This window comes from Mercenaria mercenaria, chromosome 12, assembly GCF_021730395.1.
Source record: "Mercenaria mercenaria strain notata chromosome 12, MADL_Memer_1, whole genome shotgun sequence".
Taxonomy (NCBI): Eukaryota; Metazoa; Mollusca; class Bivalvia; order Venerida; family Veneridae; genus Mercenaria; species Mercenaria mercenaria.
In genome coordinates, this window is record NC_069372.1 from 65,282,497 (window position 1) to 65,300,480 (window position 17,984).

General features: G+C 35.2%; 1 protein-coding gene across 1 annotated transcript in view; it reads left to right on the forward strand.

Moving 5' to 3' along the window:
* Positions 1 to 17,984, forward strand: part of LOC123533439 (NACHT domain- and WD repeat-containing protein 1-like) — an 80,568-nt gene that overhangs the window by 53,610 nt on the left and 8,974 nt on the right. The window contains exons 22-30 of the mRNA XM_053520625.1: positions 5,982 to 6,146; positions 6,674 to 6,871; positions 7,234 to 7,485; positions 9,738 to 9,844; positions 10,928 to 11,103; positions 11,415 to 11,541; positions 12,447 to 12,612; positions 14,502 to 14,614; positions 15,034 to 15,133. Coding sequence (XP_053376600.1) covers positions 5,982 to 6,146; positions 6,674 to 6,871; positions 7,234 to 7,485; positions 9,738 to 9,844; positions 10,928 to 11,103; positions 11,415 to 11,541; positions 12,447 to 12,612; positions 14,502 to 14,614; positions 15,034 to 15,133 — 1,404 coding nt within the window. The remainder of the gene's footprint in view (positions 1 to 5,981; positions 6,147 to 6,673; positions 6,872 to 7,233; positions 7,486 to 9,737; positions 9,845 to 10,927; positions 11,104 to 11,414; positions 11,542 to 12,446; positions 12,613 to 14,501; positions 14,615 to 15,033; positions 15,134 to 17,984) is intronic.

Below are 17,984 nucleotides of genomic sequence, written 5' to 3' on the forward strand. Positions count from 1 at the left end.
TGCAAGATAATGTTTATCAGTATGCTACTATTCAAGGTTATATTCATCATAAAAGGCGTACAAAATGATTTGCGCTACACTAGAAACTAGATGTTTGATTCTCTCTATATCGAACTCTGTCCTTATAAACTATGAGCCTTACTTTCAATCACTATCACTACATATCATTTGGCGACCATGCTTTAATTAACATAACAAAGTTAAAGTTGTGTCTTGTTAAAATGTTCTAATAGATTAGCTCTATCTGAGAAAACAAAAGAAAATCAGAAATGTTTAGAGCCAGTCTGGTCAGGATCCATACTGTTCGCTAATGGTTTCTCTAATTGCAATAGGCTTTGAAAGCGAACAGCATGGATCCTGACCAGACTGCGCGGTCTGGATCAATGCTGGTCGCAAACGCACTATGTTGGTTTTCTCATGGCGCGGCTCAAATTACGAGAACTTTGCGGGTGTCTCTAGATTTTACTTCGGTACTTGTAACTTGTGTAAATGTTGAGTTCTGCTCAACCCGGGGCTGTAGGGCGTGGACAGTAGCTTGCATTTCCACTACCGTCCAGGGTCAGTCAAACCAAGCCTGCAACAGTTTCATTTATTTCGTGTTGGGCGACCTGTGGTTTTCCACTTTTTGTTTTTTAACAGTTATGAAAATATATATTTCCGATCCGAATGCGCTGTTGTAATATGTTGTGTTGTGTCAGATAGACGACGTTGTTAATTAATGTTCTCTTATTATTGTCGTTGGTGTAACTGAGTGTTATATATTTTAGTGGAGAGAGGGGCTGATGGGACACGAGTTCTCATTGGTACCCCGACAGTTCACGGAAGCAGCAGAAGCCCGAAATTGCTCAAATCTTGGACAGAACAATTAATTCATGGAAATCATGCGGATTTCTTTAACGGAACAGGGGCAAATGGTATAAATTAAACACTTATTTTTACAACAAGTGCAATAATTATTGTTTTACATGATTAATAGTACGTACTGTCGTTATTTTATCAATGCCATTTGGCTTATCATTTGAATTTATTATGTAGCACTTTACGTAGGGTTTGTGTGTGTGTGTGCTCGGGTTAAGCGTCTTTTTCAACAATTTTTCAGTCATATAAACGACTTTGTCTACTTGTAGCAGTGAGTAAAATGCCCAACTTTAAAGTGCTGCCTCATTGGAATATAAACGCCGTGACACGGACATGATATCCCACACATCCACATTATACTGACATGGGGCTGACCAGTCATAGTATATCCTCTTAACGCTGACGCCAAGCGAGGAAGCTACTATACCATTTTTTACGTCTTTTGTATGAGCGGGCAGGGATCGAACCCACGACCTCCCGCACTCGAAGCGGGCGCTCTAACCACTAGGCAACCGAGGCGGTTAACGTAGGGGTTGAGGGGCTGTGAATTGGAAAAACATTTAATTGAAAGTACTGACTGTCTCCTCTGTTTAGTATCCGGTCTACTTTGGCTCAGTAGGTAGGTTTCATACTGCTAATTTCGAGGAAGTTAGTACGATCTTTTGAAGACAAAAAGGATGGATAACTGAAGAAGAGGCGCTTTCTTCATAAACCACATTTTTAAAATCGCATAATACGTGTTAATGTACATCATTACATCAAATTGTTTTCAAATAATAAAGCAATGTCTATAAAGTGTTAAAATGATAAATCAGTATTTAGTTTGAAGTAAGCTGTAACAAATAAGTGAATTCCTACTGTTTTAGACGCAGTTTTAATATGGGTCCTCCGTGCCTGGGTGGTTAAGGTCGCTGATTTTGAATCACATTTCCCTCACCGTTTAGACTTTGAAACCTCGCCTTAGGTTGTAGAATTTTTTCATGTGAGGAAACATCAATCTGGCTCACAAAAGGTCGGCGGTTCTACCCAGGTGCCCGCCAATGCCTGAAATAATACTCGGAAACGCACCTTGGTCTTCCCCCAACATGCAAAGTCGCCATGTTACCTCTAATTGTGCCGTTGAGACTTAACAGATTCATTATGTGACTAACGCAGAAGAAGGGTGTTCTGCGTTATTTCAGGCCTCGAATGGACATGTAGTAATCACAGAATCAAATTTTAACATTACTGTAACGTGTATCGAGCAGACTCCTTCTAATATATATAAATTTTCCTCTAGCTTCTTTGCTATCTTGATTTTGTTAAACCAATGATTCAAGAAATATTAAATATATGTAACAATATGGTATATCAATTTGTCTGTGGCCTACAGTATTTATCTTAAAAACGCATATACTAATTTTGCATGGGTTTCCAAACCCTAATGATATGAGACAATTAAATTTCTTCAAAAATTAAAAGGATATGAATTACTATGAATCAAGAGGCATAAAACAACGTATTATAAAGTCTATGGCATAGGTCTTTATCCTGATAATTCTTTTTTTGATTTGATTGTTTGGGAATATCTGTATCCCTGAATCTACTATCCTATATTCCTTATATTCAATAAGTACCCATAGCCTACGTCTGTAGACTTGGGTCTCTGTCCTATAGCTTCTATATTAATCTGCGACACGGTCTTTCTATTTTTCCTGTTACTCTTTCTGTAGCGCTATACACTATAGAAAGCACGAGTCAGGAAAGGTAGTTATTTGCCCAAAGTCCCAGATATTAATTCTGCTTATCTTCTTTACGATCTGCACTCCAAGAGCTTCAAATAAATTCTGACAACAACTGTTTAGATCCGCCTATTTAAACCAACTAACAGTGGCGCCACCTACATGCTAACAGTAGCGCCATCTTCGTGCTTGCTTTTGATTGGCTAATATTCTGTTTTCCGGTCTCAATGACAAAATCATAGACATCGTATTGATCACAAGGCACCAATCCATTAAATGCGTCAAACTAAACAATAACCAATAGATATCATTGTGACAGGTAAGTTATCGTACTTTTTAAGATCATATTGATAATATTTGTGTGATAAAATATCTAAAATACTTACTTTTAACGAGTATTCTTGTTGCTTATTTATATCGTTCTGCAAACGTTTTCTGCAGGTAAGTAAATAAAAGCGAAGTAACTTTTGTTGTCATATTATAGGGATCAGTGACTCTTTTGTACTACTATATTTTCGTTACATTACAAACACACACCCAAACTTTGGAGTAAATTTAAGCTGAAAATTCGCTGAAGTTTTCACTTTACATACAATAAAATAAACTGGTCAGAAACGTAGACAGTTTCATGTTCTATCTTTTAAATAACTACAGTACAGTTTAATAAATCAAATTCAAACAAACATATATATTCCTAGAATAATTGCCATATTGTTTTCTCTACTTCAGGAAAATCAAAACCCTATACAACATCAAAAGGTGAGAAGGGGGAAGACGATCGTCATGTTGCTGCGCAACCGTTAAATTTGGCAAAAAGGAGTATAATGTTCGCTCCCTTAGCAATCTGCCATACCACAGAATCAGAGCTGGTCAGCAAAAACTTCTTGAGCAGCAATGACTGGCCAACATTCACTTTCTTTTGTGTAAACTAGAAGCCATGCCGCTGATGTGAGTGTTTAATTTCATTCCAATGTTTGAGCTCTTAAGTCTGATTTTAATGTTACTTTAAGCATTATCATTATATTTTGCCGCCGTTTCGTTAATTATGAAGTTTTGAATGACTGATAGGTGTAGTTCTATTACATGTTTTCAGGGAAATGTGAAATATATTGGTAATTCTCAAAGTGAAATTTATCAAACATATTTTTCACGGGTATTGAACTACAAAATGAATTAAATTTGGTTAAAGCCGTTTAAAAGACATAAAATAAGGGTAGAACAATTTACTTAAGCAAACAAATATTCTCAATATTTTAAATGATGTTAAAACATATTGATGTGCATAGGCACTAAGTGAAAATATTTATAAACTAAACGAAAACTCGATTGAAGACATGGCGAATTCTGGGCGTGCCACGAAAATTGTGTATCATCTTATACAGAAACTTCAATTTTGTACGCTGACAGTACGACGAATCTTACAGGGATATTTTATTTTTAACAGAGTAACTATTGACGATTTCACCGCCGCAAGAGAATGTTTTCCTGACAATGAACTGATCAGGATGATACATGAATCACTGTTGTTGTCACAGAAAGGTCTTGTCACTGATCCAGGTCAAGTCGTTCCTCAGCTGCTCGGCAGACTTGAGGAAAATAATGTAATTGTTTGTGTATCTGATATAGCTTCAGGGGTATTTCTCTACTCTATTTAAGTTATTTCATGTTAACTTGATGCATTTTCCTCGCTTTTATACCAATTCTCACATCTCCAGGTATCTGAAAACGTTGGCCCGTATTAAATTAAGAATTAAGAACGCCACCTGTTAAAAGTGCCAGTACTAGATTATGTTTCTTGTGTCAGTTACAGTAATTGTACCCCAACATACCGAATTTTAGGGCAATAAAAGAAATCACTTTGCCCGTCCATCTGTCCGTTCGCCTCTTTTTCCGTCTGTCTCGAAACATTTAAATATGTTACTTTGACACAACCTCAGGGAAATTTAACTTGATTGCAAATACATGACATGGTTAGGACAATAACCATTAGTCCATGTTGAACAATTTTAGATTCATCTCGCTTTTTGTACTTTTTGTTTTGCGTTTTGTAACATTTTAGACAATAATTGTTAATCCTTGGAAGGGAATTTAATGTTAATTGATAAAATCATTGAGGGCAATGCACGGAAGTGTTGAGCGTAAGACCTATAACTCTGTCTTAAATACTTTTTAAGATTTTATCCCTTTTGTACCTCATTTTTCGCATCTTAAAACATTCAAGACAATAACTTTGCTTTATGCAAAGATAGAAGAGATATAACTTAAGAACTTAACTGAAGACGTTTGTTGGGGCACGAATAACTTTTAGTTGTAGTTCTAGTTGATAATTGTCAGTGTTATCTTGTACTTTTGGCCAATCCTCAAAGCATAGTAGGTACAGTCTCTGGGTTTGAGACTAATATGATGCGGTAGTATGCGTTAGATCGAATCGCACATAATATTTTAACATACTTACTATTTCAATTTTCGCAAGGCAGAGGTTGTCATTCTGATCCAGGCAAAGTTTTTATGATACCTACTTCTAGAGACTAGAAGTTAAAAATGATTATAGAGAACACAGGAGTTTTTCTGGACCGTGTTGCCCAAAACATTGCCAGATGGTTCAACTGTTCTTTTGCTATTTTTGGTAATATGATAAAAAGCAAACTAAATCCACTTGACGTATTACGTTTCAGTCTTTTGAGGTACAGACTGCATTAGAGCCATCCATTAGACTGTATTCACTGTTTCATACTTGGTGCCTTGTTTTGAATGCAAACAAAATTTTGTAATTAGGCCTACCCGGCACCAATTTAGTATTACACCATAACTAGATGAGCAGCTTTCTTTTTAGGTAACCAGAGACTTTTTGAAGCAGTGTAGAGCCTATCCAAAGACTTTCATTGAGCCCACAAAGCGGTTATTAGACAGACCAGGCGGACAACTTGTCCACTGTATAGCCGCTCACGGCTCAGATATAGACATGATGGACATGACAGGGGATGGGAGCCTTGTCCTTACAGGTAAGTGAATGTTAAATTCTGAACCCAGGTAGACTCGATTTTATTAGTTGGACGATTTCGTTCGCGATTGAGATACATTCTTTATTGCATGCCCTTCAATCTGTCTTACTGACCAAAATTTCCTTTTTTTATTTCTGACAGTTAAACATTTTTGTTGAGGCAGCCTTATTTCAGAGATTTGTAAATTAATTCAAGGGATAGTACATGTACAGTGTCTATTGGCGGTATGAGTTTTTCGGCGCAAAATGGCAAAAATATGTTTACACATGTTTTCAAGAAACATTACAAACCTGCAACAAACTTTTGCCATTCTGCACCGAAAAACAACCCATATTTTTCTTGCTGAAACCGTCCATATCTATAAATGCTCTATACGTCTTACCCCCTGTTGTCTTTGCAGTGTGTCAGTCAGATAAGGAAATTAGTCTTTGGGACATTCAAGCTGGTAGCTTGAAAAGGAAGGTGATAAACAAGGGACAGAGCACACACGCTGTATTCTGTAATAATGACCGGATGATAGCTTGTGAAAAAGACAAGGTCGTTGTTATTGAAGACGTTTATACAGGTTAATACTTCGCTTCATCATCAATATAGCAAGCACATGAAAGTTGACAATATCTCTTATCAATTAAACGTTTCACAATTTATCCCCACGCAAATGACGTTTGAATGCCGTATATAGGAGTCGTCATATGCCTCTACATAAAAAATTTCTGTCGGTCCGCTGCAAATATGTTTGGCATAAACGACTTTGTGACCAATGACACAATTTATACACAGGAACATCGTGAGATGCAGAATGCATGTAAATTTGTCAGTGTCGGTTCAAGTATTGCATAGTTATGGGTTTTTGTGACCTCTGACAAAGCTACATTGCGTTTGTAGTAATCAGTTTCAGTCGTGGCACTAGTTTGTTGTTGTTACTCCTATGTCGATTTAAAGTAAGACTTTATAATGACCAGAATCGGCCAAAAACACTTGAAAGTAAATAAAATGAAACATTTCGAAGGTCGGTAAAGTCTAACAGAAACATGTTTTCATATTTTCAATGCATTGTTTCTTTCATTAACACAATCCAAATCCTTTTTGCAGGTAAACTGTGCTTTAATGTCGCGCTTACATCAAAAATAGCGAACACGAGCATATGCGTTGCTGGAAAAGACAAAAGCTTGTTACTGGCATTCAACAAGCAGTCATGTCTTATATTTGACCTTAATAAAGAAGGTCAGCTCATTCAAACACTAATACACACAGAGAAAATGAAGTTTGGGGCACTCTGTTTACCGTACGGTAAGTATTACGAACGTAAATGCTATAAAATTGCTACATATCTTTAAAAAGCTTTCTTTGTTAGGCAACAGCATGTAAGATTCACATACTAGAAAACCTCCTAAGATATGATTTTTTTTCAAATGAATGAATATTATGGGGAGGATTTTTTCTTTAATGCAATAAACTGTATGTTTAATTTAATTGCGTGACATAATATTGAATGAGCTTTTTACATGATATTACAATATTCAAAATTGTGTGCGAGATAAATATGCGGAATGTCCTTTTGAAAGAGACAGAGTATTTGGTTCAAGCGCAGACCCTTTCTTCGCAAGTAAAAGTAACTATTATAATTGACAATAACTCACTAACTGACGTAGGTACCAACAACTATGTTGCGGTGTTAGATGACGATCAGCACTTTATCACCGTCCTTGACCTTGAAACAATGACCTTTATGAAGAAGTTTAGAGGTTTTGAGAAAGTCCCCACGGAAGACGGCGACTATGATGAACATGAGGTAGAAGCTCTTGCAATACACCCTGACGAAACCCACCTTGCGTACACAACAATGTTCACCAGTGAAATTGTGTTCGCTGATTTTAATGGAAACAAACTAAAAAGTATACCAGGTAAGTCTGTAGACAATAAATCTCGCGATTTTGGTCTTTTTCTACATGTATATCGGAGTCATTCAAATGTTTTCTGTGTGTGAGTGTTTGGGTTTTTTCATTTATATAAATAAGAGTGTATTCTTCCTTCTTGCAGTGAGTACACTGCCCATCTTTACAGTGCTGCCTTACTGGAATGTGACGCTGTAGACATGTGTCATGTTACCCCACCCAGTCACATTATAACTGACATTTAGACTTACCCTTTGTAAAGCTGAGGAAGTTGAACGTTTTCTAAATGATTTAAATACGTAACATATTTTTACGATAGAATAGAAAATAAATTATTAACTGAATTCTTAAAAGGACAATAATATATTTTGTAATATTAAACTTACGAACTGTCACCAATGTCACACACACACACACACACACACACACACACACACACACACACACATATATATATATAATAGTATTGTAAATCTTAAATTTGGTGAACGAAAGAGTTAAATGTATTTGAATGTCTATTGATGGTTTCACAAAATACACGTATTTCTTCAGGAATGCATACAGTTTTTAGTGTTGATATCTTTTTGTAACAGCTTTGAATTATACTGATAACTTTGCTTTGGAAATGTTTTATCAATGGGTTTATTCTACAGCTATAGATACATAAAATATTTGTGGCAATTTCGTGCAAATTAGGCATGCCTCTAAAATATTTACTCAAACAAACAAATTTTATCGTTGTCTCACACTTTTTGAGATGTTTAGACTGAACTAAGTATTAAACTACCTGGGATTCCTTCGATAGTACAAATAGCAACTTGTTGTTTCACCACATTTGAGATTTAGTGATTAAGCTGTTAATAGTGCATTTTGCAGACTTTTCTCTCGCTGGTGACCATGTTAGAAGGCATAAAATTATAAAAAGTGGTGGCATAATGTAGGTCATTCCCATACTCGAATCAGAATAAACGGTCTAGGCAGTGTCAGGCTTTAAACGGTTGGCCGCTAATGCATGTTAGACTTACATACGTACATGTACATGGAATACAGTTTGTTAAATCATCGCAAATGTTCTTCATGGTTTTAGCGACTAATGCGACCACGGGCAACCTTTACTCCGTGATTGTGTGCTCCGAACCACATGCTCCTAGTACGGTGGTATTAAGTTATCAAGATACTTTCCATGCCTGCATCAATGTCTGCAAGGACACTTCAGAGTTTTTCTCTCTGCCACCAATATCGCCATATGATTAAATTGTGTTGGCGTGACTTTAAAACAGAACGTCGAGATTTATTTTGAACTTCTGCTATAATATTGTGGTACTATTGTTATAATTTGTCTCAACTCTAAACAACATATTTTATAGTACACGGATCATTTCGCTTACTTAAATCTCACATTTTGCACTCGCTAGAGAACCATTTGAAAGGAACTAACGGAATAATGACCCTGTTTGTCAAAGGTTTTGTACATGAAGTCAAGTTGTTACTGTCACGGACTTCGGCGCGTAAGTGGAGAATATGTGTCTGGTAGCCGGTTAGCTCAGTCAGTAGAGCACTCGCCCTGAAAACGAGGGGTCCCAGCTTCGAACTCCGGACTGACTGCACATTTTTCTTACCCCGTGACATATGACACTAAACGTGGACCGTGGCATGCTGGCTTGGTCAGTCTTAAGACGCTTGCAATATCATATAATTCAGAAATTCGAAGACGAATTTCCAGTTTGTTGGGGTGTATGTCACGGAACGAATTGGTCACGTAAGGGGGCAATATGTGTCAGGCAGGTGGTTAGCTGAATCGGTAGAACACTCGCCCTTTAAGTGACTGCATGCACATTTTTTCTCACCCCGTGACATTACCACACTATTTAAAATATAGTAGTGTAATATGTATTGGTGGAGAATCATTTTATGTAATCAAGATATGCTTTTGTGTAGCTTATGAAAAACACCAATAGAGGAAACTATTGGCGATAGATTGGCTGTCGGATCGTAAAAATCACTATCAATGCATACTGTTGGGACACCAACAATCTATCGTCACACCCATAGACTAATGGCTGTAAAATAACCCTTCTTAAATTGTACAGACTATAGGAATGAACACTGAAGTAAATGTGGGTTAAAGTACATCGAAACATATTGTTTTACATTTGCTATTATACAGAAGTGTTTGTTCTAGACTTACTACAAGTATGTATTTTGAGGCATATTGCTTTAAACTTATCACATAATTTTATCAAAATGTAATTTTGTTGCAGCGGATGATGAAAAATCGTTCCGGAGTTTAGACTTCACTCCTGATGGGCGACACATCTTTGTTCATGATGGAAACAAACTTCTCTTTTTCAATACCGCAAGTTTGGAGGTAAGGACAAATCCCTTATATTACGTTAGCTTTCAGATAAAATTTTCCGACCCTTTTTCGACTACATAATGATTATCTATGAAATGCCTGTAGCTATACGCAAGTACGAAAACTCAGGAACTTTTTTAAGATTGTCTGCAGGAGTCTGAATTTCCCCAGAAGTCTTTCTAAAAACAAATACTCCCTATATATAAAGTTCTTATTAGGATTACTTTGCCTACTAGTATCTGTCTGTTAATTTTACTGAAGTCCTCTTCCTTTTTTGAAGACTAATATCAGAATGAAAATAAATAACTGAAGTGTCTGTATAAACATGGTGTATTTTACCATGTATTTTTGTTAAGTGCCTTTTATAACATTTTTGTAATGTGAATCAATTATTTTAGTGTAATTTCTGCATAGCCGATTTCCTTGCAATATACTTATTGTAGACTTTTCTTGACCTGTTTGTTAATTAAGAAGATGTATTTCTGGACAGCTCTTGTACTTCCTTGATTTAAATTATTGTGCCATAACTTTTGGGAAAATGTGTCTATTTTTTCCGTAGTCAAACACGAAGCTCTTGATTAAAGAATTGGTAAACTATTGCGAAACAGAGCGAGCGGTCTTGTCTTTTCTTGGTTGGGAGGAGAGGGGGCGAAGGAGATTATATATTTTGAATATTTTGAGTAAACGATTTTAACAAAGTAGCTCTATAATAGGGAAACACTGTACAAGGCTATGCCATTATTGATTTTGGAACTTTTCTTTTTGGTACAAATATTTCTTTTTGATACAAATATCATTCCTATTGAATTATCCGTTATGTGGCCATAATATGTTTATGTTTTGCCACAGAACGCGCGTATGTAAAAGGTGCGTTAACAGCGCGTGAGCGCGAGAGTCTGTCAACCTGTTATAATACTCTTAAAAAAGACAAAAACAATTTTGTATTACTATAACCATTTTATAATATTTCTGCGTCGATATCTGAATTGAATGTTTTGATATCGTTTAGTTAATCTGGAAGCAGCGCCTCTAAACGATAGTTCATAATAATTTCTGAAAATATCTCAAATTTTCAAGTGAAAATTTCCACTGTAGGAAATTGACGTCTTGGAGCATAGTAAAGACTTGATTGCAGCAAAAACAAGAGATATGAAAACAGTTGTTACGGTTGCCGAAGACAGTAACCTCCGGATCTGGGACAGAACCAAACAAAAACAGACTGTGAAGGAGTCCGAACAGAATAACTTATCACAAGCTATTCCAAATGTCGGGTAAGAGTACTTAATTCTCTCCGTCTCATCATCTTCTTACTACATTTTTAAAGTTTAAAGCAATAAAAGTCATCAGTGAATATCTTTTGGTATTGTGTGCTGTCGACATATGATAATTAGAAGGCTAACACAATTTTCTTTATCAAATCCTGTGAAACTGAAGCATATGAACGTGTAGGGCACAATCAAGCACTGGCAGAAAGACCAATACTAAGAGTTTTTTTATCAAATGCACAGAGACTTTTATTCAATGCTAAACGGCTAATTAACCGTTAAGGCTGAAATGTAAACAATTTATTTTTTGTTTACAGACGATTACTGCATCTGCCGTCCTCTAGATATATTTTCGTGGATGGTAAAAAATCGAAAAACGATACTGATAAAATCTGCGGCGTTTATGACATCATAAAAGAAAAATTTGTGAAATTGAGGACATTGGTATATTGTCTTATTTGTTGCTTGTTGTTAATAAAAATCATTTGTGCTGGCTAAACATGTCAGCAGTTGTATGGTTTTCAACCGAGTTGAGTTGATTAACCCTTACCCTGCAAAATTTCTATAATGAACTATAATAAATTTCCATCATTGAATTTGGGCAGTACCACTTATTATTTGAAGGGATGTTCAATGAAAATTTACTGACAGATGTGCAGGCTGATCTTGGTCTGCACTTGTCGTGTATGTAGAACCACTTGCCGACAGCAGGGTAAAGGTTAACCAATCGAGTTAAAGGTGTCTGATAGTTGCTTAAAGAATTTTGTATTTGTTATCCTCGTATTACGTTGGCATAGAGCATAGTAACTGTTACTTAATTAAATAATAATCGTATAGGCACACTTACCATCTTTAGTAAAGACTTTTATCAAATGTTTGACCTCGCGGCAGTGTAATAAAGCCATTACATAAAAATGAAAATACACTAGTGTAATAAAGCTTTGACGTCGACGTCGTTTATAGTATAGGAGACGTTGGTAAAATTGACTTGTTTATATAGTAAAAGAAAGTAGAGTTTTTGATGTTTCGACAGGAAAAGCTAACATGTGATAAAAAGAATATTACATTTGTGACTTTCAAGATTGAATTTATTAAACTCGTTGAATGAAATTGTTAAAATGCTTGGCAGAGCCGCCTCGCATTATATCATTTTATTCAACTCGTTTAATAAATTCAATATGAAAAGACACTCATGTAATATCCTCTATATATGTACTGTTACGCAGTATTGTTTAGTTCAGGAAAACAGATATTAAAATCCCTCTTGATTTAGTATTTTTAAATGAAAGCCTCTATGTAGAGAATGTAGGGAAAGCGAAAGGTTTGAACATAATTAGATATGGTTTTAGGCAGGTGTCGATGGTTTGAAAGGCTACACAATTAACGAAAGAAAAGTGATATTTGCGATCAGCAGAAAATTATATGTATTCAATTTGGACACAATGGCTGTAGAGGTGACGTTACAAGGATTCATGGATAAATGCAGAAAAGATGTACTGGTGACCAGCCGGAATCGTAAGTTTTTGTATAAATTTCATAATTTCAGAAATTCATAATTTCTAAACTATGAAATATGTTTTTCGAAAACTGTTTATCACATAATTGGGTACCATTTGTTAGTTTATAGGTGGTTAATCGGTTGATCAGATTTTTGGCAGTTAATGGGTTTGTTTGAAAGCTTAATATCTTCTCATTTACTCTTATTCATGTTCATATATAGCGCTTTGTACATTTTGCATGTTCATGTAAACTAGTTTCCTGTCCTGGTGGCCCAACTACGAGTTATTTTAGAATAAGTATAAACAGCATATACATACTTTGCCTGAGATACAGTATTGTTATATTCTCTGGTCATTTGGGATCATGGAGTCCATTCAACATGTGTGTAATAGAGTTCCGCTTAAGCCGGTGGTAGGGGGCGTGAGAGGTGTTGCACATTTCATTACCTCTCATGAACAGACTCAATCAAACCGAGTCTGCTATTATTCTTCTTGGTTGCATTCTTTGCTTCCAAAGGATCTTTTAACAGATTTCATTGTTAAGGATTTGCAATTACATATTTAGCTGAAATCCATTAGAAATATGAGTTTGAAAATTATTATTACCTCCCTTTGTCCAGCTTAGTTGCGCAGCCAAGATATATAGAGGTAAATTTAAGTCAGAAGCTACACACAGTTTTGAACTTGCGTTTTGGTTCAGATTGTTGAAATATCACAGAATCTATCAAATGTAAAGGTAAAACTAGAAATTACATTGATTTCTGTTTTAAAACAGCTCAACTTAAAAAAACAACACTTTTCAAATCAAAGGTGCAGTATCTACATTACTTTAGATATTCAGTTGAAACTTGCTGTATTTGTTTATATAGTAAAAGAAAGTAGAATTTTTGATGTTTCGACACTATTTTCAGAGTTGCGTCTCTTTTTAACTTAGAAGTTTTAGTTAAAGGTTTTCAAAGCATACAATATTGTTTTTATCCATTGCAGACTTTATATTCATCAAACAGGAAAAATAAAAGGTTACGGCATCAGATCCAATAACTATTACATGAATTTTAACAAAAATGATTCCCCTTCTTCGACCTAGAAGATGTAGGCTGAAGTTTTGCATACATATTGCTCAAAGTCAATGCAGATATTGAATTGAAATTTAAATAAGTTATTTAAGTGCATTTCCCATAACCCTGAATTATACTTTGGAAAAGTTATACCCCTTTTAGCATTTAGAAAGTGCAGGTTAAAGTTTTACATGCAAATTACTATCTCCTAAACTAATGTAGATATTTTGGATGAAACTTCATGCTGATGTTGGATGCAATTAAAACAAGATTACAGCATCAAGTCATATAGCTCTAACATGAATTTAGACAATATACATATTCTTAGGTAGAAAGTCCATTTTACAGACAAACATTCGAATAGTAAAATATGCCGTGTTCTAAGATATGTCAAAATAAAAAAGTCATTAAGCTTTTCATTTTTTTAATTTGAATGTGTTACTCAAAATAATATTGTTCTAAACATATGATTAGTTATATAAATATACTGTATGTAATGTGACAGATATTGCTAAACACAGTGATTTGTATTTGTAAATAGTCTAAGTAATAATAGGAGCCCAAATACAAACTATGCTAACATGCATGTATTAGCAGTACATTTTTATGCGCTATTCTTCATACCGGTATGCACCAAGACAGTGGTATTAATTCCCGATATTACTGAAACAGCCAAAATACTTCAAATCTCATTGAACTCTTAATTATGATAACATGTCAATAGTATAGCACATCTATACCGTTATGTATTAAAGATTCCTAATAGAGGTAATGAGGCCACGATGATATGAATTAAATCGCATTGCAAGGATGTGTCAAAACACAAAAATATTTTTTGTAATTACAGAACTAATTGCCGTCACAAAAGGCCAGAAAAATCTAAAAGTATATGACCTCAGTACTGGCAAAGTTGTGTGCATCTTAAAGGCGGGACAAAAGATGGATATTGAGTCATTTGTGGTACGTAATTCTTAGTTTTGTGTCTATATAGGTAAACAGTTTGAGATATTAAATAAAGTTCATACGATACATGTCCTCAACGTTTTAGTCTTTAATTACTTCTTACGAGCAAGGCTTTATTTTCTTTGTTAGATATTTTGCTTTGCACAAGTAATATATATATATATATATATATATATATATATATATATATATATATATATATAATTTGCTGGGTTTAATGCAACATCGATGTCATACCACGACTTTCCAGCTTTATATGATGGAGAAAGAACAATCAACATTCCGTGATCCAACTGGATTGCTTCCAAACATAAATTCTACTCCCCAAGAGAAGTTTCGAAACCACAGTTACTGTAGTGAGGTAAAATTCCGAGTTAAAACTAGATATATATATTATAATATTGTTTTCATTACAGGTGAACAAAACTGGTACTCTGGTATGTGCGAATACTGACGAGGGTCCCTTGCTCCTTTTCGATATAGCTGGCCAAAGATTGTTGTATACAATTCCAGCAAGTACGTAATAGTTCTGTTATGTTCAAGCAGAACAGCTCTGCTTAATGATTTCACTATTATTCAACTTGATATGTTCAAAATAAAATTACGACAAAGCGCCTGGCAGTACAAACAAGCGTGCACATTCCACAACATGTTTAATAACCCAAAAAGATTAGTTTCCTTGCTGCTTTATATACACACGCCCGGATTGTACTGCACATACTGAACTTATTGGTTCAACCTTTGCATATATACTCAAATCTCACAAATTCGCAGTGACATTTAAGTTTTTTTATTATTGGGACCATAGAAGGTATATTTTCTCTTTCTGGAAGTTAATTGGATCTCGCGGAAATAATGAATTCTATGGAGGCAGTAAGCCGTTTTCAGAACTTCTCGGACAACAGTCGCCTACTTGACTTTCAAAACCTCACACAAAAGTCTTTAACCACACACCCGAGATAAAAATATTGCAATATTAACATAACTGTATGTGTATCATGATTACAAACCATCAGCAATACATGTCTAATATCTAGTTTTCTGTTTACAAGACCTGAATTTTGTGCTCTCCCGTTCGCGAAATCTGATGACGAAAAAAGCTAAATTTGCCAAATTATCAAAACACTGCAGAAATTCCCTGCAAATGATACCCAAACTGCTACAAGTAACGCTGTACAATCTGAAAATAAGCTCAAATATATGTGCCATCCGTACCGTTTTTACACTTCCAATTTTCCTGAGGCCCCTGCTAAAATGACAGCTCCACTTTAAGCTAGCTCAGCGAAGGCATGTATTCGCATCTGCAAGTCACTACGTCATAATTTCAAGATCAAGGATACTCAACTTATTTTCTATCAATAATTGAAACTCAATTCTTGTCACTGAAACTGCAATTATAGCAATTTTTATTATTTTAAAGTACAAATATGCACTTAAATCCGTAAATTGCCACTTATTTGTAAATTTGAAGCTGGCCAATTCGACACAAACATCTGAAAACTGTTTACTGGCAAAAAAGATTCAAATAGTATGACATTAGCGGTTTATTTTGTATTTTAATCAACTCGGACCAAAAGAAACCCAATTCCATACATATCCAATATATGCTTTAAAAAACAGTGACAATTGGAATACATCATGTATTCACAAATTCTGCCAGGAACACGTACCAAAATTCACTAGTATCATTATAATTCCATAAAAGCCCTCTTGCACTTAAAAATGAGGAATCAACCCTGTTTCCAGCATCTAAATATGTTCAGCTATCAGGCTGGCTGAATGTTATGGCAATTTTAAATTACTGGTACTGTGCTGGACCTGTCTCAGGAAGCTACAAACACATGCATGAGCACCATATGTCACCGTCTTAATGTTTCACAAATTACTATTTATGCTAATTTGTCTATCCCAAGACACTAAAATGGTGTCTATTTGGAGATAATTGTCTGTCCTGGGATGTTAAGCTATGATGTACAGTACTTTTAACCCATAGAGATGACCACATCAGACCACGAGTCCATGTTGAGATCTCAATCTGTTTATGATCACTTTTCGCGAGTGTCGAAATATGAGAAAAAATCTGGGATTTTTTTAGACAAACCCTTCAAATCAACTGTTCTGAATTTAATTATATCCTTTCATGCAAACTATCTCTATATATTTAGTGTATCCTCGAAATCCAGTTAACTTTCAGAGAGAGAAAATATAGCTTCTCTTGTTCCAATCAGTTAAAAAGACTAAAATGTCACTGCTGATTTGTGAGACATGAAAACAGAGATTTTAGTTTATATGTAAATGTTGAACCAGTACGAATGCGTAGTGCAATTCGGGTGTGTATATAAAACAGCATCGAAACTAATCTTATTGGGTTAGTGGACTTGCTGTGGCATGTACGCGCTCATTTGTAATGCTAGGCGCTTTGCCGTAATTGGTCTGGTATATTGTAGTGGTGATTTAGTTCGTATAAATTCTCTCAATCATATAATAATTTATAATACGAACTTTTATCCTAGCGGAACTCACGTATGGGAAAGTCAACTGTTCTGAATTTATTTATATCCCTTAATGCAAACTATCTCTGTATATTCAGTGTGTCCTCGAGATCCAGTTAACTTCCAGAGAGAGAAAATATGGCTTCTCCGGTCCCAATCAGTTAAAAAGACTAAAATGTCACTGCTGACTAGTGAGAAATGAAAACAGAGATAATCATTTGAGTATATATATATATGCAAATGTTGAAACAGTACAACTTGGGTGTGTATATACAGCAGTATCGAAACTAACCTTATTGGGTTAGTGGACTTGCTGTGGCATGTGCGCACTCGTTTGTAATGCTACTTTGCCGTAATTGGTCTGGTATATTGTAGTGGTGATTTAGTTCGTATAAATTCTCTCAATTATATAATAATATATAATACGAACTTGTATCTTGGCGGATCTCACGTATGGGAAAGTCAACTGTTCTGAAATTAATTATATCCCTTAATGCAAACTATCTCTGTATATTCAGTGTATCCTCGAGATCCAGTTAACTTTCAGAGAGAGAAAATATAGCTTCTCTGGTCCCAATCAGTTAAAAAGACTAAGATGTCACTGCTGATTTGTGAGATTTGAGTAAATATGCAAACCTTCAGTCAACTTTCACATTGTCAAATTTAACAATTATTTCTACATCTTCCCTTGTCCAATATGCTGTCATTTTAGCTTGAATTCCATGCTGCCTCATGCCAAAAACAAAATAACCTAGAACCACTTTCTTTTAAATTCACACCTCCATACCCAACCTGCTTCAATGCAAATTAATTTGCTTTAGATTGGATTCTATTCCTGTTAACATACCCTATATCATCAACCTCGAACCAAATCT